Consider the following 25669-nt stretch of genomic DNA (forward strand, 5'->3'; position numbering starts at 1 on the left):
TTTGCCTGTGTTTATTTTTCAGCAGGGCAGACAATTCTTGCATTTCAACTCACTTCACTTTCAGGTACCAGTTTGAACAGGTAGTATCAGGCTAGTTCTGAAGTGTGTAAAAATTTATTCACAGCTTGAGAAATTTAAAACTTTAAGGACTGATAACATGAAAAAGTCAGGAAGAGACAGTAGCGCATGTCAAAACCAAAAATATACATCTGAAGTGTAGAAATCTTATAATAAAGCAAATTACAGGCATTGCAAAATGCAACACTTAAAATGAAAATATATTATGCAACAAAGCTCCCAATTACGAAATGCAATACATTAAGAAAGGATAAGCTGTTTAATGTCATATGTACACGTGGCCAATATCTTTGTTAAACATAAAAGGCACAGGGAGAGACAAACCAATCTATAGTGATCCTGGCATACTATATGGGTTAAAATAACTATATAAACATTTGATAATTATTTATTGCCACTGACCACTTTACATCCATATTATTGAGGAAGTGAATAAAATGTATAAAAGACAAACATTTGGAGTCTGTAATGAAGTATTATAAATTAATCAAAGATAGTGAGAGCAACAAGAGGTAAAAGGAGCAGGAGCCAAAAGAAAGAGATTACTGATAATAACATAATAGTAATGAAGGCCTCTTATAGGGCAATAGAGATGTTGAGATTGAGTCTGAGAGTAAGGAAAGTAAGTGCTGTCCTTTCCCCCCCAGTTTATGGCCATAACAAAGGGTGCTGCCATTGGTAGCAAAGCTTCAGCAGGAGACAGAGCTGCTACTAAAGTTGATCGATTATTTTCTGTGCTGCTGCTTTGTGTTTCCTTGCCCTTGTAGCAGCTGCTTGTAAATATCTGCAAAAGCAACCTCTACATTTAGGAAGCTAGGAAGCAGAAATCCCTACAAGAAGAAGGAAGTATTAAGAAATCATGTAAAGCAAGTACTCTTGCTGTCTGATTGTACTGCTGAACTCTGCAATATTCAAATTTTCCATGAAGCTAAAATCCACCTGGGAGACATGTACTGTGGTAGCTTATTAAAGAGCAAGTACCATTTCAAAGCAGTGTTCTTTTCTGGGGGGAAAGAGGATATAGGAGGATAGAGGCTTTTCTGCAGTGCAGAGTCATGGGTGCCAGAACAATTCTAACTGGCATTGAGGATCTTCTCTTTAGAATTAAAATCCACAGGACAATTTTTAAGAGAAATAAAACATTAGGCAATATCATCATCATTCTCCAACATATTTCCAGCAATAATTAAACTTGATTAAGTTACAGTTTTTGTCACTAATCTTCATTATTTAAATGAATGGAACTTTCACATACCAGGTAAGCTTGGACTGGAATACTAATTTGCATTAATACAGCCACAGAAATTAGTCATGCTTTCCATCTTCCATATCAAAAGAACGCTATTTTTGAGTTTCCGATATTAATATTAGTGTTCATTAAGTTAGCAACAGTGAAACAAAATTATTTGTGCATACAACTTAAAAAATATATTCATCTTTTGGCATTTCAAGTTGGTAGGGAAACTGAACCTTTGGTTCTGTAGAATCTAAAGTTTTACCTCCAAAAACCAGTCTTTTCATTTCCAGTGTTTAAAACAGAGATTCTTTCAAAGTTTTCTAACAATATTCACTAGCTCATTACTGCACAAGAACAATGTCTTATACGATACTTTTAAAGATCTTTTTAAGTGTGAGAGGCATTGTGCTTGGGAGGGATCTGGTCAATTTCATGAAGTCAATAAATAAAAGGGAATGGTCGAAGATCAATTTCACATGTAAAATTTCATTTCTTCTTATCAGAACAGGTTGAACAGAAAAAAGTAATACCTGTAAAATTGTTCTAACATTCAAGTATTAAGGTTTTAAGTACTTCCTATATAAATTATTGAGCCAATGTCAATACTTAAAGCAAGGATGCATAAGTGAGCTAAATGTGGCTCTTCAGACTTCTCTATCTCGCTCTTGGGACTCTCAAAGGCCACATTTCTCAACAGCCCTATTCCAGTGCTTTTGCCTGGCAACAATGTATCCTTGAACTGTGATAATGCCTCTTACTTACCTGGATGGACAGACTGTGTGCGTCTCAGCACACACATAATAAATTCTGGTTTTTGCATGGCTGGAATGTAGACTGCCGAACAAGGTATGTTAAGCCCTGCCCACTTTTGCTTCTGGCTCAACCACTACTGCCATGTGGCCCCTGAAATGTTTCCCATGAGAGATAGCCCTCAGGCTGCTCATCCTAGATTCAAAGAAATTAGAAATACAGCTCTAGAACAAGATCGTTGATTAAAACATCAAGCTGCGATGTGTCATTTAGTGCAGACAATTGTGTACTAAAACCCAACAATAGACACAACAGAATCACTCAAGTATTTTCAAAGAATTTCAAAGGTAGATGATAAAATTGCACTTAAAATTCTGAATTCAGATAGCAAACCATACTCTTCATTCTTTTAACTGGCATAGTTTCCTTTTTCTATAGGAAATCTGGAGCTCGGTTCACCAAGTACTGTCACTGTGCAACTTCCTTATTTTAAAGGAGGCTGTGCAGCAGCAATGATTGGAGGATTGTGCACAATACAGATTTGTAGGTTTTTCCCCAGCTTCAACCATTTGGTCAGATAGCCAAGGGCCACACAATTTCATTATCTGTCCTGTTGGTCAGTATCAGATTTTTTTTGGTCTGATGCAGACAGTTCTAAAACGGGGTTTACAAAGCCAGCATACTCAGAGTTGCCATTATCATCCATTTCAGCACTAACAAAATCATTCTCCCATTCCAAACCATTAGAATCATCAGATGCAGAAGTTGGGTTACTTCCAGTTTTCTTGCTGCTAAATTTCAGTGCTGCTCGAAGAATGTCTTCTTCAGTTTTTGAGCGTTCTCGCAATGGGACCATTCTGTTCATGCCTGCAATTAAAAAAAAAAACACAACTGTTTTAAAAGCAGTATACTATATTTGGGAACAACCATGCATTTGACTTTCAATAAGAGATGCATCCTGAATTAAATAGCAGCCAAAGAAATATATGACTGATGAGGTGAACTGGCTCTCTCTCTTAAAGGTATGTCCAGCTTGTTTCTCTATACTATATTTTAAATCTTAATTAGCCCCTGTAAAACATTTAAACGCTTTTCTGTGAGCTATAAATCACAGGCATCTTTGAAAAACACACTGCCTTCTGAGTTTGCAGAATACAAGTTTCTGTTTAGGCACAGTGGAAGTGAAAAAAGTAGTAGTAGTAGTAGGCCATTAGCACTTCCCTTCAAAGACATTTCAGCTGCCGCAGCAGATGATTACTACTACTACTACTACTACTAATACAACAAAAACAATCAGTTCATTCAATAGCAAAAACATTATTATGCTAGTTTTGCAAAGTTATATCTGCCATAAATGTAAAAAACAGTAATTCCATAATGCAAAAAACCAAGTAGTTAAGGCTGTCAAGGTCTCATCAATTTGCTGTTTAAATCTAAAAATAACCCATCCTGCAACAGAAGTAACCACAATTGCAAGAATAAATGGAAACTGGGGAGTAACTAATTTCATATTTGTGTTTTATTCAGGTTTTTACGTTAACATTGGCTTATTCTGGCAATTCTACTTCACTTAACCAAACTAACAAATACTTAAAAGTTATATTCATCTTCCAATACTGTATTTTTGGTTTTTATGGAAGCTGCCCAGAGTGGCTGGGGAGGCCCAGCCAGATGGGCGGGGTATAAATAATAAATAATAATAATAATAATAATAATAATAATAATAATAATAATAATAATAATAATAATAATTACCAGTTTCCATACCCATACTATGGAAGCAAGATATGCAACTCTGAGAGGAATATTGAAATGGGATTTCACCCCACTCTGTGTTTTTTAAATATCCCAACAGTATCTGTTTGCTTAGATGTTCAAACAGACCTTTGGTATTATTTATATGCTTAGGTCAGCAAAATCATTGTAGCACAGAACAAATACCTTCTTCATCTTCCCATTCTAAATCTAAGGAATTACTGTCATCATTTCCACTTGTCGATTTGGTTTTTGTCATCAAGTCACAACTGCTCTCTGTATTTGGTGTCAGAACAGTGGCATCTGAGGACAGCCCTGTGAGCAAAACATGTATTTATACTTCAAATATACCAGCACCATGAAACAATACACCAGCCCAACAGCTTTTAGCTTTAGTAATATGAAAATCTGCAAAATGCCACACAACTATTATCTAGAATATATATTGTGGCATTTTGTTTTTTTTTAATAAATATTTATTAAGATTTTTATAAAAGAAAAGCATAAATAACAAACAACATTGCTTATATCATACACAAAATTTCATAACTTGTTTGGACTTCCTCACGTCTCCCGCTCCCACTTACATTGTTAAAAAGTTTTTTCAAGCAAATTATCATCTTGTTTACAATCTTATATCCACTCGTTTAAATATAATCTAATAGTTCTCCCGAAGGGTTTGTCTTTTCCTTAATCTCACTTATCATCTAATTCCAATCTAGTTTAGTGGTGGCCAATTATTTATGATCAAGCATCCTTCTTAACATTCAATCAAATTACAATATTTTTGTAAATAAGTTTTAAATTTCTTCCAATCTTCTTCCATCCTTTCTTCTCCCAGGTCTCGGATTCTGCTGGTCATCTCTGCCAGTTGCATATAGTCTATCAGCTGCATCTGCCATTCTTCCAGTGTGGGTAGATCTTGAGTCTTCCAATTCTTGGCAATGAGTATCCTTGCTGCTGTTGTTGCATACATAAAAAATGTTCGGTCCTTCTTTAACATCCTCTGGCCGACAATACCCAGGAGGAAGGCCTCTGGTTTCTTAGTGAAGGTATACTTAAATACCTTTTTCAACTCATTATATATCGTTTCCCAGAAGGCCTTCACTTTAGGGCAAGTCCACCAGAGGTGAAAGAATGTTCCTTCATTTTCTTTACATTTCCAACATTTATTATCAGACGAATGGTGTATTTTGGCAAGTTTAACTGGGGTCATGTACCATCTGTATATCATTTTCATTACATTTTCCTTCAAAGCATTACATGCAGTGAAGTTCAGCCCAGCACCATGAAACAATACACCAGCCCAACAGCTTTTAGCTTTAGTAATATGAAAATCTGCAAAATGCCACACAACTATTATCTAGAATATATATTGTGACATTTTGATTGCACACATGCCAAGCAACATTCTCTTTAATAAAGACATCTACAACAGTAACCCTAGGATATATACATACCAAAATGTCTTGACACTTTAAAATGAAGCCTGCATATGAAAACAATGGGTTCCTATTGCAGATCAGTAGATGTTCCTCTAGGACGTTGAATAATTTTTTAAGAAAGGGAAGTGAATTTTGAATTGCTGTAATTGACATGTGTATAGTGTGCACCTACATGCAAGATGTGTAAGGGTTTTCAATACCCTTTGCAATATTTGAGCTACTTGATAGCAGCAATAAAAGCTGTGGCTGAAGAACATCCACACACAAAAAAGACTTACTGCTGCTCCGAAAAGCTTCATATTGTAGTTTTACATTCCTCAGGTAGGAATCAAAGTCCTCTTCTGTCACTGAGCTGTGAAAGAACAAACAAATTACATCAAGGAGGACCAAGTTTAGAACCAAAGATTGGCTTCCACCACCAACATATAGTTTCCTACATTTTGAATGTGAAGGGTTGGAGCCAGTGTAATAATACTCCTACTAGAGGAATGGGATGTGGGAGAATATTTTAACTTACTTTTCTTTCTCTGGAGCCCCCTTCTGAGGTTGGAGGAATGAGACTATGTGAGAAGTTGCATGGGGGAGGGGGCTGCCAGGGGGAGGGGAATTGGCCAAAATGTGTCTCTGTTTCTCTGCTGGATCTCAGTCCTCTCTGTGAATGGAATGAGCCCTTCCTGCAGGAAATTGATTTCCAGATGTCTATGAGTGTGGATGAAAGTCTTACCAATCAAAATCCTATTTCTAAAAAGGTACAGGTTTGTGAGAGATTTTGTGGTTTCAGTTCAATACTGCTAACCCTAACCCTTGCCAATTTCTTCCCATTTCATTCTAAATCTGTGAATTTGCAACCTACAAATTTATAAAGGGAACAAGGGTACATCCACCTGCTGCTTCAAATTAATTCAAAATTGAAGTTGTTTCTGCATTAAAATTATACAGGGATTTCAAATTCCCTGGCAGGCTAAATATTAAAGGCTCCTGACTGAATATCTTACCTTAAACCGTCTCCATTGCTTGCCAGTTGTGCTCTTTGCAGTCTTTGTTGCTGAAATTAAAAAAATGAACATAACATTTCAAGAAATAAACTTAAAAGAATACAGCTTAGCTTAAGCTCTCTAGTCCAAGCCAGGTGTATGAACATACCTACTCAAAAGGAAAGTTTATATGCTCAAGTATTATGCCTGTCTGCACAGTGCCTGATTGTTTCTCATTAACAGCAGAATGGGGCTTTTTTCTCTATTACATTTCTATATTGCCTTTCTATAAAAATATAAACAAGCTGAAGGGTGCTCAAGTATCAGACTGAGCAAATCCCATGACCTTCCAATAAAGTTGAAAATGTCTCACAATTTTATCCTGCTTCCTAACTTGCAGAAACAAATTTTATTCCGTTCTTGGTTCTTCTAAACTTTTTATTGGCATTTGTGACTATTTTGCAGCAGCTAAAGAATGAAGGAGGACTGGATAAATAATGCCTACACAGGAAGCTGTCTTATATTGAGTCAGAACACTGGTTGAGTATTGTCAACAGGGACTGTCAGCATCTCTCCAATGTTTCAGATATGAACCCTACCCAGACCTGCCTAGTGATGCCAGTAATTGAATCTGGGTCCTTCTATATGCTAAGTACATGGGTTACGCCCATATTGGGGGGGGGGCATGTGTGAGTCACATGGTGCACCCGGCCCTATCAGGCCTTGGTGCGCCATGTGATGTCACATGTGTGACACCTTGGGTCTCCCGTTGGGCAACTACAGTGATAGTACCTATGGTACATGTTCTGCCATTAAGCTACAGCCCTTCTCAGGTTTGTTTGTTGCAGCGAATCCATTCCTAGTCATTCTAGAAAGGACAGTACCATAAGGATAATAAAATAAAATGCATAATTTAACAAATGTAGAAAAAAAGAAATCAAAGACATTTCATCAGCTAAAATACTGATGTTGGATAACATTTAGAAGCAGTCCAGTACGTGAGGCTGCATTTAACTATGTCATTTCTGATGCAACCAACACCAGTTACAGAAACATCAGTGTGCTGTTTAAAACGTAGCTTAATAAAAGTGTGACACAATTGCTGGAAGAAATAAAATGCTAGAATACATTTTGCCTCCCATAAAAATAACTACACTTTTTCTTAAAGCATGTAGACCTAGCTATTGTCGTTTTCTTAACTACTGGGCTGACCTGACAAAGCTGTCCTTAAGATGTTCTGTGGTCTTTTATAAAATCCTAATTAAGTGCTTACATTTGGATGCAGTTGGTTATTAAATTACATAGTCCAAAAACCTTTTCAGTGGCTGCCAGAAATCCTGGGATGCAACATAAATACCGAGGATTTATTATTATTATTATTCCAAAATACTAATCCTTTATACACCATAAGGATCTGGTATTCCACTCACCTTTGCTTTAGAGTTCCTAATTGCATTGAAACCACTTCCTCACACAGATCATGCGGCAAGAAGTTACAAGACTTAGTATTATATATGGCCTTGTTCAGACTTAACTCTGCTGCTCCAACAAACTGGTTTGCTGAAATATGGATAACCAAGAAACCTGAATGCTCCATCTTGCCCTTGTTTATCTGGCTTGGTTGGAGACTTAGGTGTTTTTGTTAAAGCAGTTTCCTGCAATGTCTCATTTAGGAAATTGTGATTCTGGAGGCAGAGCTTAAACCACAAATTTCCAGCTTGATGTTATGGGGCACTGTTACTTAATAAGACGTCTCCCTCTTAAGCTGGAGATACAAAGAGAAAGGGAAGGCACATGCACTCTTTACTTAACACTGTTAACATTATTAATAGTTAATATATTTCTGAATACTAAATAGAATGTTTGACTTATTGCCATAAGTTCATTTTATGCAGGGGATCCCTGCCCAGTGGAGTGAGTGGGAGGAACCATTCCTCTATGACTCCTCTCTCCTCCCACTACAGGACATTACTGATTTCTGATGTATTCCAGAAATCCATCATTAACATCTTTGCACAAAATTTTGATAATGCTTCTCTATGAAGAAAGATGACTGCTAGGTATGGAGTAAAAAGCATACAAAACAAAGGAGAACAAAAACCCCGAAAGCATCCCCACCCCACAAAAGGAGAAAGTGGTAAAGTTATATATTTTAAAAGTTATTTAAAAATTATCAATGTGAATCCTCGTCATTGATATCTACTTATGTGGTATTATTCTACCCTCCTCCAAGGACACTAGGGGGGTGTACATGGCTCTTCCCCCACCTCCTGCTCAGTGAAGAAAACTGCACAAAGAGTTCATGACTTTCAAGGTTGAGTAACTGAATTAAAGTCTCTCTGGTGCTCTAACCCGGGATGGGCAACCTACAGCCCTTGAACTGCATGTGACCCTCAGCCCTCTGCAAGTGATCAGTTCAGACTTCTGGCAAGAGTGATATCTCCCTGCTAGGTAGTGGAGGAGAGGAAAGAGAGAAAGAAGGGAATGCCATCCACTTTTACTCTGTCCCTGTACCACAACTGATTTCGACCCCATACACACATTTGGCACATGTGCCACAAACAATTACCCCAAAAAGGAATACATCTCTCAAAAGAAAAAAGGGCACCCATCCCTGCCCTAACGATTTATCATTCAGATTTATCATATAGGTTCACTTGCTTTCAAAGCAAGCTTAGTATTGCAGGACAAGATCCTTATCCTAGTAAGGGGTCAGCAAACTTTTTCAGCAGGGGGCCGGTCCACTGTCCCTCAGACCTTGTGGGGGGCTAGACTATATTTTGAAGGGGGGGGGGGAGAACAAATTCCTATGCCCCACAAATAACCCAGAGATGCATTTTAAATAAAAGCACACATTCTACTCATGTAAAAACATGCTGATTCCCGGACTGTCCATGGGCTGGATTTAGAAGGCGATTGGGCCAGATCTGGCCCCCGGGTCTTAGTTTGCCTGCCCATGTCCTAGATTTTGCCAACCTATCTCCAACCCTCATCTACAGTTTGTAGTGTGCTCAGACGCAGTAAGTTCACACTGACAGTTATGATCCAGAATAATTTTAAAATTTCACTTACTTCCATAAAATTGACAGATTGTCAATATAATGAAAGGATTAATGATCCTACAATCTTCTGCAAGATTGACTAGCCTGCAGTTAGTATCTTCAGAATGTTTTAAGTAACTGGCCAACTGTTATCTATTCACCACAGGTTCAATAGTAGAAACGTATTAAATATATGTTTCTTAATGTCCTATATAAAATATTTGTTACTCTGCTCAAGAGATTAAAGGAATTAGAAACTACTAAAAGAAACTTGGAATGTTCTGTTTAAGATAGCATGTGAAACTAAGCAAGATACACAACAGGGGCTCTGATACATATATTTTGGGGTCTTCTCCCCTCACCTCCAAGAGCTTTCTCTGCTTTGCTGCCCTGGCTGCTTCACGCTGCGCAGCATATAAAGTCTCCTCTTCTATTCTTAACTTCTCCTCTTGTTTGGCTAACTGTATATGAACAAAATAGTAAGGATTAACAAAAGAGAACCTAGCTATCTTTCCTATGAAAATAAGTGCACTAAATTTAAAGGAAAAGTTATTCATGAAAAATACAAAACACAAAATTTACTGGTGTGATTAAAAAAAGAAACTATTTTCATACTATCTTCCAATATCAGTTGTTATTTGAATTAAGCATATTAACTAGATAAATTAAAATCTTCTTTAAAAGCAATTTTAGCTCTAGGTATTCCACTGATCATAAACAGAAGTTAGACATATACATAATTTAAACCCAACATTTACATATGATCATTCAAAGAGCCCCGCTAGATTGGAAGTACAAAAATAGGGTGTACAAGCAATTTGTGCATGATCTGTTAGCATTTCCTTTTAACATTCAAAACTACCCACAAGTGGAAGCTTTTCTACTAGCTTTGTTCTCCACAGCACTTTTCTGTTTCCACAGAGAGAACTCTAACTACTGTACTGCAGCTTTATTTTTTCTTCCATCGCATCCTGTTAACGGTGTTGTTAGACCTAGCTTGCTCTATTCACTATATCAAGCTTCCACTTTTGTCAGCCAGTTATTGGTATAGACAACTGTGCATACATGAATGGTTACTATGCCTACCTCTGACAGAAGTCTATCATCTAATGTTCTTTGTTTTTCAGCAATGGAATTGTAGTGCCTTCCCCTTAGATCAGCAATTTCTTCTTCAGTCAAAGGTCTGGAGAAAAAGGAAGAAAGAGGCTGCCCACTTGGCACTCTGCTCCACCAGCTTCCTCAGCAAGCTGTCATGGAGACTGTCTCCAAAGGCCAGATCTATCCTTTGCTAGATGTTTCTGCTGTCCTACATGATTAACTAAAATATTCCAATATTTATAAAACATACAGTACATTATTTATTTTCCTTTTTGTCTGCATATTTTTATTTAGATTGTGAAAAGGGACACATATATTACAGTAGCAATTCTTACTTCACAAAAAATAAATGATAAATTACGGCGATTTTAGAATTTATATAATTTATTAGCTTTATATACTGCCCTTTATCACAAGATCTCACAAGATAAAAATATAGGGTGAAAGCATATATAAATCGTTAAAACAAAACCAACAAAACAATAGCCACCCTCCTCCCACAAACACATTTAAAAGGCTGTAGAATATTAATCAGCCAAAGGCCTGGTTGAAAAGGAATGTTTTTGCCTGGCACCTAAATATATATAATGAAGGTGCTAGAGAAACCTCCCTGGGGAGAGCATTCCATAAATGGGAAGCCACTGCAGAAAAGGCCTGTTGTCATATTGCCATCCTCTGGACCTCATGATTTAGCTAATACACATTAGAAAATAGATATTAATATATTGATAATTGTTCAGACTAGAGAAATTGGGACTACAATTGACTTACCAAAATAAAATTTTAAGAAGACATCAAAAAGACACTGATTTGGATTTTAATGATAGACCTCTCTTGCAAATGAAGACAAATTCAAAATTTGCTTGGAATTTATTTCATTGGAATATGTGTAGCTATTTTAAGCCACAGTAAAGGCATTATACACTGTTAACATACACATTTTAACACACCGAAAAAGCAACAAACATTTGTATTTACTTTATATGGATGCATGGTTCTTAGGGGTAGTGATTTAAAAAAAATTAATTACAATTTTGAAACTGCCTAATTTAGCGGATATTATACCTATTCAATATGTTACTATTTATAATTTTAGGAAACAATGCATTTTTAGAGATGGAAAATTACCCACCCACCAATCTGTCCATTCAAAATGCCAAAAGGCACTCTGATAAAGAACCTAATATTTCAGGCAAAATCATCCTGCTAATAGGAAAAGTAGATGATCAGAATGATGAAACAAGGTGAAAATAATAGTGGGTGGGAGAGAGAGAAAATATGTTATAAATACCCACCTCTGGTTGCTTCCTGGACTCTCACCCTAATAAAAATTATCAAGAGATACCCAATATTAAAGGCTATAACAATTGTATTATCATGCTATCTTTGAAACGGAACTGATAGATTTGTTTTAACAAGCAACCCCACCATCCTTTAAAAAATTAGAAATTAAATATATGGATCCATCTGTGATAAAAAAACCTGTCTTTATACGTTTTGATTCAATGATTTGTAACTCCATCTATAACATATTGGCAACATAAGAGCTAGGCAAAGCTGTGCTTGTTTGTATATAGCCCTGCTCATAGACAGTCTTGGGGAACATGGTTTTCAAAGTAATTATCAACTCATTATATAAAGAGGCTGTTTAAAAAACTGTTTCTTTCCATGTTTTCCCAATTTACAGCCTTTTAGGTTACCCTTGGTTCAAACATGCTTTAGAAGGCTAATGATCCACTTTACACATAAAATTGTTCTAATGACCTTACTTTATCAGAAAGCTACTTACCTCATCGCTTTCCACTAGATTCTCAAACTGTAAGTAGGCAGAACAATATTTCAATTAAACAAGTATTACAGCTAAAAATGAACACATATTTAGACATATATCATCCATGTTCTTGATCTTATTTAAGTACCTATGCAAACTCAGTGGGCACTTACAAAGTTTTGGTAAAAACAGAAATCACACAAACATGCCCATCAACTTTGTTATTGTATTTCTTATGCTATTAAAGTAATTCTATGGAGGTCGGGCAGGCACAGGGAATAATTGCCACTTCCGAATGTTGGGGGACATTCGGCACAGAAACATGTGTGTATACCTTTAAGAAGTTTCTGGGATTAATTGGCTGCAGGTGGCCGTTGCTATAAAGGAAAAAAGCTGAGTTTTGTAGCCTGTCTGCAGGAATAACACCCACCAGAGTTTGAGTTTATTGTTTTGTAATAAAGTCTTCGTTTTAGTTTGGGTTTTTACACCTATGTCTCCTGGAGTCACTCTGTCCTCTGCCACCGGCTGGAAATCCCCCTCCAACACCGAAGCCTTGCTGGTCTTGTGCTGGCAAAAGGTTATGAAAGCTTCTCATTGTGCAATGAACTTTTACCATTTTCCCTCCCATCTATTTTAAAGACAGGGAAAATAACCACATCCTTCTTCACCTGTGGAAAGAGAAGTCTGCTAGATCCAACCACCACCCTCCTAGATACCATATGTTTAGATACAAAATGCATCCGATACTTGTATCTAAAGATATTTCCTTTCACGTGTTTCAATTAGGAAATGTGATTGTTTTTCTCCTATTAGTTCCAAAATGAAAGCAGCAGTTAAGTTTTGGAATTGAAAGCCTTTACTCACCTCTATAGTGAAGTGTTCTCCTGTGGCACAGGTCCTGAAGTACTTTGATCTAGAAAATAAACCAACATTTATCACAACATTAATTAGTATTATAACTGAAGACTTCTTAGAATAGTTTTCTCTGTTCTCAGAAACTTTCAACACTACAGTTCTGTATCTTTTAAGAGCTGCGTATAGCAATGTGGGTTTTCTAGAAACATTTTTCTGATGAGTGATCTAATTTAGAATGTTTACTTTTGCTTGCATTAGTCAATAAAATTAAAACAAATATTCCATAATATTTTTTGTCCTCAAACACAAGCATTTGAAATGAAATATTTGGAGGGATATTAAAGTACACATCATGCGGTTTAAATGTTATATTAAATAGACATTTTTATTGGAATGCCCTCCATTTGAAAGAAAAAAGGTCTGGTTTTCATCCAGGGCATGAGAAATGCAGCAAGGGACTGGTGTAAGTGTGGAAACCAATTAGATTTACAGTATGGCATGGGCAATGTAAGCACAGCCTTGTTATCAACAACAGTATGGGCACCTATTATGCTTGTTTATTTTCAAAAGGATTAATCAATATTATGGTGATGATATATTCACTTATCACTTTAGGCAGAGTACTATCAGATACTGCGGAATGACAAACCATGCATGGAGTTCCACTACAACTGGAGCATCAGGGGGAGAGAGGTAATTTTCCCCAACTATTCCTTCCATGTGCAGCTGTCTGAAAGGCTGTTCTGGAGGGTTGGGGGACCCATTTGTACAGTAGAAGGTGGAAAATATACTTCTTCCCCTTCCTCCAGCAGGAGCCTCCCCAGGATTGCAGTCTCTTCTGCAATAACTATAAAATGACCTTTACAATAATGCTCTGGATGCTAAGAATATGTACAAATGTAACCCTTTTAAAATAAAAAATGACTATAATAAAACATATTGCTTTCTGTATGTGGTAGCCTTAGGTACTCTCCAGGTAGGGCAATAACAGTAAGCCCAGAGCTCTAATTATAGATATATTCCCAGAAGCATTATAAGAATGATGTTGTGATCCGTCTAGGAATAAAGTGGAAGTTAACAATGAGAGCACAGAAACTAGATCTGACCCACTTTCTAATTATGCCTGCAGCACACAGACAACGAAACTTGAACAACAAACAATTTAAACAGAATTTCTAGAACCACTGGCATTAAACCACTTTCTACATGAATAAACAGAGATTATATTTTGAAAAAAATTTTTAGTGAACCCTGTGATGCTTGGATAATTTACATTAGGTTTATAAAAAAATTCAGGAGATATTCAGAACAAGCAGCATGGAAATGTATGTAAGGTGTATTCTATATAGACTAATTGTTTCACTCAATCCAAATATACATACTAATTAATGGACTGCATGTTATTATCATAGGTGTCAATGTTTCCCTTTTTTAAGGGAAATTCCCTTATTCCAAATAGGATTCCTCGCAAGAAAAGGGAAAAGTTGACAGCTATGTATTATTATTTATTAAATACATATACAACCCTTTATCGAAAGATTACGGAGCAGTATACAGTACAGGGTGGTAGAACAGGGGTTCACAAGATGTGTGGCCCAAAGCACTAACAAGAAATGGGTGGATTTTTAAAAAGGCATTTTTTTGCTTTTTAAAAAGTTCAGACTGTTTCATATTTCAAGTTTTCCAAGGTCTTAAGGGTTAACTCACCTTTAAACAAATAATAATAATAATAATTCAGGGTAATTAAGAATATTGCAGAATATCCACCACCTGCAGTTTAGTAAGCTGTGGACATTGATGTTATATGAAAAGTACACTGATGCAGATTAGCTGCAGTTCTCTGGCCCACTATAAATTTTCAGTAAGGCCTTGGCTGCTGACAGAAAGGGTAAAAACACTTTTCTCCTTTACTGCTTTTAGAGCTGTGGACAAACCAATCCAAATCCATGATCCACTGCTATGGATGGGTTTTTGATGGGCTGAATGTGTTTGCCTTGCCAGACTTTGCCAGCAAGGAGTCTCTGCTATGATAAAGCTCTCCACTTCTACTGAATGAAAGTACAGGTGGAAGTTTCTGCCAGCATAACCCCCCCATGGGTGTTTTAGGAGCAGAGTTGGCCAAGGATCCACTAGATCCTAAGCCAGTACAATTGACAGCAAGTTGTGCCAAGCAGCCCAGTTTGAGCCTGTCAGCCTTGAGCTAGTCCAGCAAAGATGCATACTTTTCCTGCCCCTACATGTTTGCCATGGCAGGCAGTTCTCTGAATGTGGCAGTGCTCCGCTGCTCCAATAAGCCCTGCTGCTGTCTCAAGAAGTTAGGATTTTGCTCTCAAAAATGCTGTACTTTATGCACCTTTGTTGTAATTGGCAGACCTGGGGAAAAACATGGACATCTTGTTGTCTGAGCAACTAGGTAGCCTGCTATTGACATTGTCTCTTACTCATCCATATGCCTACACAAATTCAAACTATGCAGAGCATATTAAATAAGCTAAGGGGAAAATCTGGGCATAATACTCAGACACCAAACAAATCTAGGAAGTGTAAATTGGTGAGATTATTCCAAATCCCTTTCAGCGACTGACAGTTTGTTGTATTAAAATATTACCGATTTTATGTCTATTTTAATTTCTGAGGAAGGTGGGTTGATAGAACAAGGCAAACTGTTGCAGTTCCTAACATCACACCTTCCCATTGTCAACATTATTTCCTAGAAGACTGATTGCAACACTTAGTTTCTGTGAAGTCTTTAATGTGCTATCCCCTTCTTGAAGTAGCATCTAGTACACTGAAGCATAATTGCTGCCTGTTTGAATGTCACAGTGTCTGCAGTAAAGGCAAACACAAGGGATGAAAGCTTATAATGTACTCACAGGACCACAAAACAGACCTTCAATCTATGCTGAAACAAATGTTTCTCAGTTTAAACCATCTCTTTCCTTCTTAGTTATTGTTTCAATCAAATTCATGTAAACATCGGTCAAATCGTTTTTTTAAGGGAACCTAAGCCAGTAGGCTAGTCAACAGCAACCCTTAATCAAGGATGGGAAACCTATGCACTTCTAGTTGTTGCTGGACTACAACCCCCCTCACCCCTCCCATTCTGTCTGGCTCTGATAAGATTTGCCTTAGATGAAGCCAATATCCAGATTTGTTTTGCACTGCAATCCTATAGATGTCTACTCAGAGATATAAGTTCAATGGAACTTACAGTTGTGTATAAGATTGGATTGCGAAACATGCATAGAACTGTAGTATCAACTTTTCTATTGCTCCATTTTTTACTACATTTTGGAAAACTAATTGTCCTTTATTTATCCTCCTTGCCTTCTACAGTAGGAATTCAAAGAAACCTACCACAAAATACAGATATTTAATTGTTTTCTGCCCTTGTGCATACAGACTTTTGCACACACTTTTTACATTTATCCTGCAATCCTGTGCCGATCAACGGGAGAGTGGGATCCACTGAACTCACTGGGGCCTGAGTAAATCTGCATAAGATCAAGCTCCATGTGATCAAGCTCACTGGGTGGTTTTGCACCAGTCACTATTTCTCAGCATAACCTACCTCACGTGATTGTGAAAATAAAATATGGGGGAAAGGGAGAACCATATATGCCACCTTGAAGCCTTTGGAGGAAAAAAAGAAAATATAAATATCACTAAACAAATGATAAACTGTATCACAGAAATTCCGATCCTTCCCAGGATTGTTTTATATCTCCTTCTTATTGCTACCTTCTTCTGGATTAGTAGTATCACAGCTTTGAATCGCAATCAACACCATTTTATAGCATTTACAATACCATTAAGATGAAAAGTTATTCTGCTTTTCTTTTGTTTACTGCTACAAGTTGTCAGTGTGGGGCTGGGCTATCCATGTAAAGTTGCAACTCCTCCATTTGAGATTGTGACTGCCAAGCTAAGGGCCAGCAGACTCTGAATTCTTCTTGCATTTTTTTTCTGTTGACAGATGGAGAATATATCTATCTATACAAGTATAAGCTATACTCTTGTCAGGAGAACTGATCTGCTTCTCTTCCCCCAAGTGATGTTCTTTCAGCTATGGATAAATACTAGAGAAGCTTGAGTGACAGCAGAAGCAATCAGGAAACACTGACATTTCATTCTTTATTGAACCCTTCCTATGGGGGAGGGGTAAACAGCCCATCAGCCTGGAGGTGAATCTATTCTGGCGCTGCGTTTCCCCGTGACTAACCATATCCTTTTGAAAAACAGCCACACAGCCGACTCCCCACTACCATTCCACCCTCTCCAAGAACTGGGTGAAGCTGCAAAAACGGCACCTATAACTTTTGCGACAGATTCCTGTTGCTATAATCTTGCATTACGGGCTTTTAGGCAGGAGAGCACGAGAGGCCTGGATCACACCGAAGGTCCATCTCGTGAGCATCCTGTTTCCTCATAGAGGCCAATCAAATGCTTCCGGGGGGGGGGAGCCGCACAAACTAAAGAGCCCTCACCCCGCTGTTGCTTCCCCCGCAACATTCAGAGATACCCTGCCTCTGAACATGGAGGCTCCATCCAGCAATGTGGAGTGATGGCTCCCTCCATTAACACCTGAGGCAGCTGCCACGTCTTGGCAGTGTCAGCCTGAAGGGACGCGAGACTCCGCCGCTGAACCGCGAGGCAACTCGCCCTACAGTCCCACCTGGGCACTACCTAACCCCCCCTCCCACACACACCTCGAAAAGGTGGAGTCACAGCCAGCCAGACCAGCCCTGCCCGTCCCGCCTCCTCTCCACGTCCCGTGCTTACCCTCCTCCTCGCTGGATCCGTCCCGCTTCCCGCCTCGGGAAGAGCCAGCAGCACCACTGCGCCGCCCAGCTGTTCCCCATGGCATGCTGAGGGGGGTGAGCGCGTGTGCGCACGCGCGCGAGGGCCACCAGCGTCCGTTAAGTCACCAACCGCCGCAGCAGCGCCAACCGACTATGACGGCGGTCCCTCGGCAACGGCAGCGGCGCCGCCACCGCCCAACGGCCTCCGCGAGCTAGGTAAAGAAACGGCACGGCGACGGGACCCCCTTCTGTCTTTTGTTTATGCGTTATGTGGAGAAACACCCACAAGCCACACTGTCGCGCGACCACGAATTAAAAACGGAAAGCGCCCCCTCCCCCTCTACGCGGAGACTCCGCTCTGCTCCGCCCGCCCGCCTTCGTCGGCCCCCTCACACGCTGTGCCTGCCAGGTCGGCCGTCGCAGGCAGCCTCGGGCCCCGCCCCCTGGCCCCTCTCAGGCTCCGCCCTCCTCATTCATGACCGGGAGCGAGGAGGCAGATGAGAGCATGCGCAGATGGGGGTGGTGCGTGTGCGCCTTCTGAGTCGGCTGTCTGAGTCGGCTTTTACGCGCCGAGCCGCCCGCAAAGCGAAAGGTGGGAGGAATAGTGACTAATGCGAGTCGGGTGGGAATGTTACCGTGGCAATGAGCTCAGCGGGGAGAGCGGTTCCGGGAAACGTTTGAGCAAAGCGGCTGCTCTTCATAGCCGTGCTAGAAGATGGCTCAGTCAGACTCCGAATATATTTCCAGGGAGGGACAGTGGTCAGCCCAGTATTTTTATGCATTCAGCACCCCCACCCCAATTTAGCAATGGATGCGGTAATGGTGATGATGGCGATGGTGGTTTCTCTAGCCCGTGTTGAATTGTGCATTAGCTAATAGCCTCACAGGTCCAGTAGGCTGCTGTTTGCAAAGTTAGGTCCAAAGCTGGTTTTACCTTTACTTAGGCGCCTCTCGATTCCCTAGCTGCCCATCTTTCAGCTTTTAGCTGTGGAGTGCTTATTGATGCTGTTATTTTGATTTGGCTGCTGCTTTTGTTTTTGCTGCTTCACTGTCTTCCTTGCTCATTTCTGTAGTTTTGGAATGAGTAACACCTTAGCTTTGGAATGAGTAACAAAAGATGAAAAAGCAAACACAGTCAAACCTCGGTTCCTGAACGCCTCCGTTTTGGAACGTTTTGGCTCCTGAACGCCGAAAACCCAGAAATAAGTGTGCTGGTTTTTGAACGTTTTTTGGAACTCAAAAGGCTTTCGAGGCGCGTTTCTCTTTTCCCCCCATTGAAATCGCTGGCAGCTCTTTGATTTTTGCTTTTCAAACGTTTCGGAAGTCGAATGGTCTTCTGGAATGGATTACATTCGAAAACCAAGGTTCCACTGTACAAGGCATTCAGTTAAATGTAGCTAAGACACCACAAATGCTTCATTACAGTCCTGTATTGGCTTAGCCACAGCTCCCCCAAACCAGCCTAACTCAGTCTACCAGTGTTGCCAAGTTCTGAGCTGTTTCTAAGAAGATATTAATAAATTTATTTAAAAAGTTACAATGCAATCCACAACTCCATTAAACCAAATTGCTTTGATTTTAAGCAATAAATTCCTGTTCTCACAGCTATGTCAGCACTTTATGGCTGTTTGTAATGTCTGGGCTTGGTTCCTGAGCCATGGTGAATTGCTCAAGTTTATCCAACAGCATGTAACTGATCTGGTTTTATTTGCGCATGTTGAGCCAAGACTGTAGTCCTAAAGTACAGTTACAAAGAAGTAAGCCTCATTGAAATCAGTGAGACATACTTTCAAGTAAGCATACTTGGGACTGGCAGGAGCTGGGACAGAGCAATGGGAGCTCATACCAGACTGTAGAACATGAAGGCTATAGCGAATAAGTGACAGCAGGGCAGTCTCTTTCCTCTTTTTGCTTATGTCATTCTATTGTTCTGTAAAGGGCAACTCATTTTTTAACTTCTGACTTTTATTGGTAACTTTAGGAGGCAATCCTATGGCAAAATCCATTGGTATGAGTAGCTTAGAAAGCGGTGGACCTCTGACTCAGTTGGCTGATTCCTAATTCTGTTGGGCTCAGCCAGCATGAAGCCGTCATTCCTGGCACAGTGTAAGTGGCTGAGCTGAGGCCAATGTAAGTTTCAGGAAGGGGTGTTCTGCAGGCATAGTACGGGCACGACCAGAGAGGAGGGCCATAGGCTGGATCCCAAGACTAGTCATCTTGGTCATGTGACCTGGCAACCCAGCATAGAACACTATTTTCAAGGCTTGTTTTCCCTCCACCAGGCATGAGCAGAGCATTTGTCTTATCTGTGGAGCTGTTTGTCTGTTTGGTTGTAAATCTTTTTGGTTGCCTGGGCAAGATAAAGTGGAAAACAAATTTAATTTAAAAAAGTGTAGAAATACAGTTCAAAGAGAATTACAGTATTGGAATCCCCCCCCAATGATAATTTGCTTTGGAATTTACACATGAACACATTTTTTTTACAAGGAGGCAGCATAGAAGCAAATCATAACTGACATATGCTATATATTCCAAGGAGCCCCCAAAGAAAATTGAAGGGCAGAATGCCATCATACATTACCCAGCATGTGTCAAAACACTGGTGTTTTCAGAGTTTGCTTTCATGCACTGCTGCCTTTATTTTGTATTATCTTCTGATTCAACATATCCACTAAGCATTTCAACTAAGAACATGGCAGCTTTGTATGGCAGTACAGAAATCTGAACTAACAACACCTTGCTTCAAAAATTAGCTGGTATTAGATAAAAATATATGTTCTCTACTGAACTTGAAATGAGATTGAAAACTACTAAGGCAAAAGGAATAGACTTTTTTTTAAAAAAAGGACCTCACAATGTCAGGTGTTAGATTATAAATTATTTTGAACAGTTTCTAACAATCGCCTTGTTATAAATCTTAGTACCCTGCATATTGCAAAAGAAAGCATTTTTTTAAAAAAATGTAATGCTCATTTGTGGGCAGAGTGACATCATTTTATTTATCATAAAATAATGAATTTTGTCTGCAGTTTATGAGCAGGGAACAAAGACTTACATTTTAAAATGCTAGGTCCAGTCTTACTGCTAAGCACACCATGATAGGCTGCTTATGGCAGTACCTTGAAAAAGTGGCATTGGATGATATATGTGGGTGCCAGAATACCTTATCAGAGCTTAAAGCTGTTTGATATTTTACTGGCAATATAATATTCTTGCCTAGAGTGAGGTGAAGTTGAGAGAACTTTCTTAATCCATTTGGTGTTCATTTTGCATGTCTTCACTGTTAAGTCTTGTTTTTGTGGCCATTAGTCCTAACATTCCCTTGGCTTCATATTTCGTTGCTGAGATAAGATGCCTGAGTCATTTATTCTTCAGGATCATAATTGGATTAAGAGAACATATTGTTTCCAGGATTCTCCACAGGCAATATCGGTATAAGACCTTTCTTTATTTACTGTAATCAGCATGCTCTTACCTTGTGTTTAAACCAGGAGGTCACTGATTGCTGTTTTGTATGTTCAGAATGAAACATGGTGAAAGGAAGAAGTCACACATGTTGGGATCAGATGCAAAAAAGTTCTCCATGCAAAAAAGATCCTAGTGGACATAGAACCAGGTCAGACTATTTGACCATCTACCCAAGTATCTATAACTGGCAGGAGCTCTCCATGGTGTCATGGAGAAACCACATCAACAGCTATCTAATCCTTTTAACTGTGGATGGCAAGGCTTGCTCAATAGAACCTTCTGCTTACAAAGAATGTGCTCCACCCCTGGGCTTTCATCCCTCTGCATGGGAGAAAGTAATGTCTTCTCTGGTGCAATCATTCCTTGTGCCATTTTCCACTGGATGTTAACCCACAGTTTCCATGCTTTTTGGAGCACACCTGAAATGGTTAGTCCCTTAACTCTCATATTAAAAATGAATTGATTTTACAACGGCCAGGTGGAATAGGGACATATCAGAGTGGTGCAGGAAGGAGCCAAATTGCTTGATTAATTTGATGTAATCTGCAAACTTGGCTTCCATTCTTTGACTTGCTCCTGATTCTACACTACAGTCTTTTGTAAGAATTACTGTACACTTCCCCCCATTGTCCATCTAGTCCTTCCCTCTGCTTCCCATTTTTTTTACCCATTATTTTCCTAGTGTGCCTACTAAATGTTAATTCAGTGCTAGGTCATGTTAGAGTGGTGGCTATCTGAAATACCCAAATTTGAAAATGTTTCCCTAATTATAATTTTCTTTATTTTGTATATGCTTAGTACATAGCTTGTATAAATTAAACAAGACACATCTGGCTTCTTTTGCAATTAGTTTGATGTCAACCCAATTTTCAGTAGATAGATTGGACTACAAGCAAATTCCATGTACACCATGTTGACTTCCATGGTAGAAGAAAGGTAGGATATTAATATACTAAATAAATAAGTTATTTTGAAAAAGACACCTGACTAGCAGGGCCTAGACTGCCAAACTGATATTTCCACTGAATGCCCTCAACTTTTCTTAACAGTCCATTGTTTCAAAGGAATGTCTTATCTGAGGGAGGTCAAACAGGTAGCTTATAGCAATGTTGGAGCAAGTAACACTTCATTAATTTAGAGTCATTGCACATAAATCACAAGGAATTCTATTATGCTGATCTAAAGTACTTCATTTTGGATTTTAAGTTGGCTTGCCATTCCCCCCCATCCCTCAGTCTGTGCTTTAAAATATGTCTCTCGTTTCTGGTTCACTAATGTTTCAAAATGAGCAGGCTTTGTGAACTGATATTTACAGTGCCTCAGTGTTCTAGGTAAAATTATTATTTTGTGTAAAGTAAGTGTTCTGAGCCAAATGAATGAAGAAGAAAAGATACACTGAGAAAGCTTACATTCCACACCTCAAATCTTAGATAATAATTACCGGTAAGTGCATCTGTGTCACCCTCCCTTTATTGTCCTCTACACAATATTGTATTTTTATTTTTAAAAAATCTTTGGGTTCCAAGACATATGTGTGCACTGTGAAACTTCTGAGTGCAGTCATATTTATCTTTATCTTTATTCTTAAAAAAAGAAACATAAAGGCAGCTGGTACCATTTTGTAGGATGCATTTAGTCTAACAGCATGTATGTATTGGTCTTCTTATTGTGTTCAGACAAACCAGTAAGAGCAAAGTTGAACACAAACCTCTTCCTCTCCATTGAATGACTGCCAGATTGCTCCAGGCCAAACTTTCCCAATCTGGTACCCTCAAATATTTTGGACTATAACAACAATCAGCTCCAGCCAGCACAGCCAGATTGGGAAATCATGCTCCAGTCTATTTCTTAGGATGCACAGCCTCTAGGGAGCCATTGGCATGCCAGGCAGTGAAGTAAGAGTGAAACACATGACACTAGATTTCACCGTGTCCAGAAAGATGAGGAAGTCTTCCCTTCAGAATGGAAAGACACACTGTAATACTGAAAAGCACTTTGCTCTTAGGTTCATTTTTGAACTTTCTCCTTAAAGAGATAATACTGAATCTTTCACTTGTAGTTGAGCAAACATGTTACAAGAAAGAAGATTCAGACTGAACATAAGGAAGAACGTTCTGACAGTGGAATGGACTCCCTCGGGAGGTTGTGGGCTCTCCTTCTTTGGAGAAAGCAAACATGCATACCATAAACATTTTTTTCATGAATTTTCCTTGATGGCAAGTCAGCTGAAGTTCTTCACGAAAAGAAGATTAACCAAGCAAGTCATGACTATAAAGTCAAAGCAGTTCAAGGTCAGGGTCCAATTGGTTCATGGGCCAAGCCAAGCCAAGAGGCAAGTCAGGGTCAGTTCTTGCTCAGATTTAGGGTAGGCAGGACATCAAGCTAGCAGGCAGCGCACAGTACTGATACATAGATATTGTACCAGCAGCCTTTCCACCCTGGCACTTGTGGTTTTTAGCTGGAGCTGCTGGAACCGGACTACAATCTCAGCTAACTCCCATCCATTCTATCCAGAGAGGTATTCTTAAGCAGAGGGTCTTATTTCTGAGGAAACCTTTACTCCTAAAGAATCCTTGCTTGAAGTCAGGCACTTCCCTGGTTGGGCTGGGCTTGCTTCTAGTGTTTGAGGCATCACCTCTTTTGGGGGCTTGGGGCACATTCATTCTTGATGTCAGAACTCCCTCTGGGTGCAGATAGACCCTCCTCATGCTTGTCGCAGAATCCTGGCTCCCCATCTCTGAATGGAAGGTGACCCAGGGCTTGATTCCAAGGCCTCTTGGTCATCCTCTGTTGAAGATTCCTTTGGTCAAGACAAGACAGGTAGAGAATTATAACTATGTATGATTAACTTTCAGTATTTGAAACCTTACCACTTATGTGTGTAGTTAACATTTGCTTTTATAGGGTATTCCTCTATAACCCTTGCTAGAATAATTGAAATGTAACTTATGCATAAAGGAAATATATAGAAAAAGGAATGTACAATATGCACTTCAGAATATACATTTTACAGCTTCATGTAACATTTTCTGTTTTTAGTGAGGGGTACTGTGAAGATTTGAAAAAGCTGGATTCATCTATGGAGAACACATCAATATTTGTTTTGTTTCACAGCAGTAATATAAATATTATATATCTATAATGTGTCATTTAAGAATTGTTCAGCTAGCCTTAGCTCATAACAAAGTCAGTGAGACAAGAACTGTGCAGAGATAATGATCCTAATTGCTGGGCTTAGATGCTACTAGAAACATTATAAACCTTATGTCCATAAGAGTTTTGATTTTCCATGGGGACACACTAATGCATTTTACAGGAAAGCTAATGCAAGGAGTGCTTGACCTCATAGCTTCAAAGATCTAAGCACAAGCAGCTTTGTTACTGTTTTAAACTGACAAAAATGAGAACTGAGCGTTGGGTCCAGTTCTACAACTTTAATGTGAACTGGATGCAACTAAAATCTGCTTCAAAGTAAAATGCATATAAAATGGTTTCAGTCTGGAGAGTGGTTTTTTAAACTTCTTCATTGTTTGCCCCTCACATACAGAATAAATACCGGAAGAAGGGTAAAAAAAAAAAAAAGAGTAAGGGAGTTGCCTGCATGAGGGGAAACAGGATTATGTGCTTGCTTACCACAAAGCCACAAAAAACGGTCACAACTGTTCATAATGGGCTTTGACAACACCCACCAGTATTACATACCTGCTAGCTTCTAAAAATCCATTGTCATTTCTTCAGATCAACTTGCTTAATGTGTACTAGGAGAATACACACAAACACACACACAGTATATGCTTCATATGTTCATACTGAGGCTGAATAATTTTCAGCCTAATTTCAGTGCCAAGCTTTACTCCATATGATACAAAAAATTAATTAAAAATCAAAAACAAAGTAATTTTGTCTCACCATTGGCATACTGGACATCTCTCTCTCTCTCTCTCTCTCTCTCTCTCTCTCTCTCTCTCTCTCTCTCTGTGTGTGTGTGTGTGTGTGTTCTGGGTTCTTTCTGGAAGAGGGGGGAATCCAGGTCAGAGGCCATTCCTGGTTTCTATCAGGAGGACTAGATGGGGATGGGATGGATTTCCTGGTATTCTTGAACACCTGGCTCTTCTTACTCTTGAAATTAAGTATTTAATGCCACCCAAGCTATAATCACCCTCCCATTCTTGTACATTAGCCTTCCAAGTGGGCAGTGACCTACAGCAAGTTAATTATGAGCTCAAATGACAGTCTATGCTTGAAGCTTCAGTACCAAAGAGCAGAATTTTCTTCACAGAGTCGAAACAGATTTGGAAATACATTTATCACCAAGTCCACAAACACCGCCAGACTTTCATGCACATCAACTGGAGAATTTAAAACTTGGCCAAAGGATACATTCATTATTTTTTT

General features: G+C 39.1%; 2 protein-coding genes and 1 long non-coding RNA gene across 11 annotated transcripts in view; 1 reads left to right on the plus strand and 2 right to left on the minus strand.

Moving 5' to 3' along the window:
* Window positions 1-2260, minus strand: part of ALPK1 (alpha kinase 1) — a 61938-nt gene extending 59678 nt beyond the window's left edge. The window contains exon 1 of the mRNA XM_083756345.1: window positions 2078-2260. The gene's annotated coding sequence lies outside the window, so the exon portion shown is untranslated. The remainder of the gene's footprint in view (window positions 1-2077) is intronic.
* AP1AR (adaptor related protein complex 1 associated regulatory protein) lies at window positions 99-18254 on the minus strand. Of its 4 annotated transcripts, none has more exons than XM_083756865.1 (10): window positions 17787-18254; window positions 13014-13062; window positions 12168-12194; window positions 11674-11699; window positions 10367-10463; window positions 9643-9741; window positions 6261-6310; window positions 5544-5617; window positions 4007-4135; window positions 99-2932 (listed from the first exon to the last, which is right to left on the minus strand). In XM_083756865.1, the coding sequence occupies exons 1-10, from the start codon at window positions 17864-17866 to the stop codon at window positions 2667-2669; spliced, it is 897 nt and encodes a 298-aa protein (XP_083612991.1). In that variant the 5' UTR covers window positions 17867-18254; the 3' UTR covers window positions 99-2666. The 4 variants fall into 4 exon arrangements, with proteins under 4 accessions (XP_083612991.1, XP_083612992.1, XP_083612994.1 ...); XM_083756866.1 differs by lacking the exon at window positions 17787-18254 and adding an exon at window positions 17492-17694; XM_083756868.1 differs by lacking the exon at window positions 11674-11699 and having other exon boundaries at window positions 17787-18245.
* On the plus strand, window positions 17914-24765 carry LOC310852901. Of its 6 annotated transcripts, none has more exons than XR_014568409.1 (4): window positions 17914-18022; window positions 21116-21238; window positions 21329-21422; window positions 22125-24765. It is a non-coding gene; the product is annotated as an uncharacterized lncRNA (long non-coding RNA). The 6 variants fall into 6 exon arrangements; XR_014568410.1 differs by having other exon boundaries at window positions 22148-24765; XR_014568406.1 differs by having other exon boundaries at window positions 21116-21422.
* The last annotated feature ends 904 nt before the right edge of the window (window positions 24766-25669 follow it).

The sequence above is a fragment of the Podarcis gaigeae genome, assembly GCF_964106915.1.
Source record: "Podarcis gaigeae genome assembly, chromosome: 9".
Lineage (NCBI taxonomy): Eukaryota > Metazoa > Chordata > Lepidosauria > Squamata > Lacertidae > Podarcis > Podarcis gaigeae.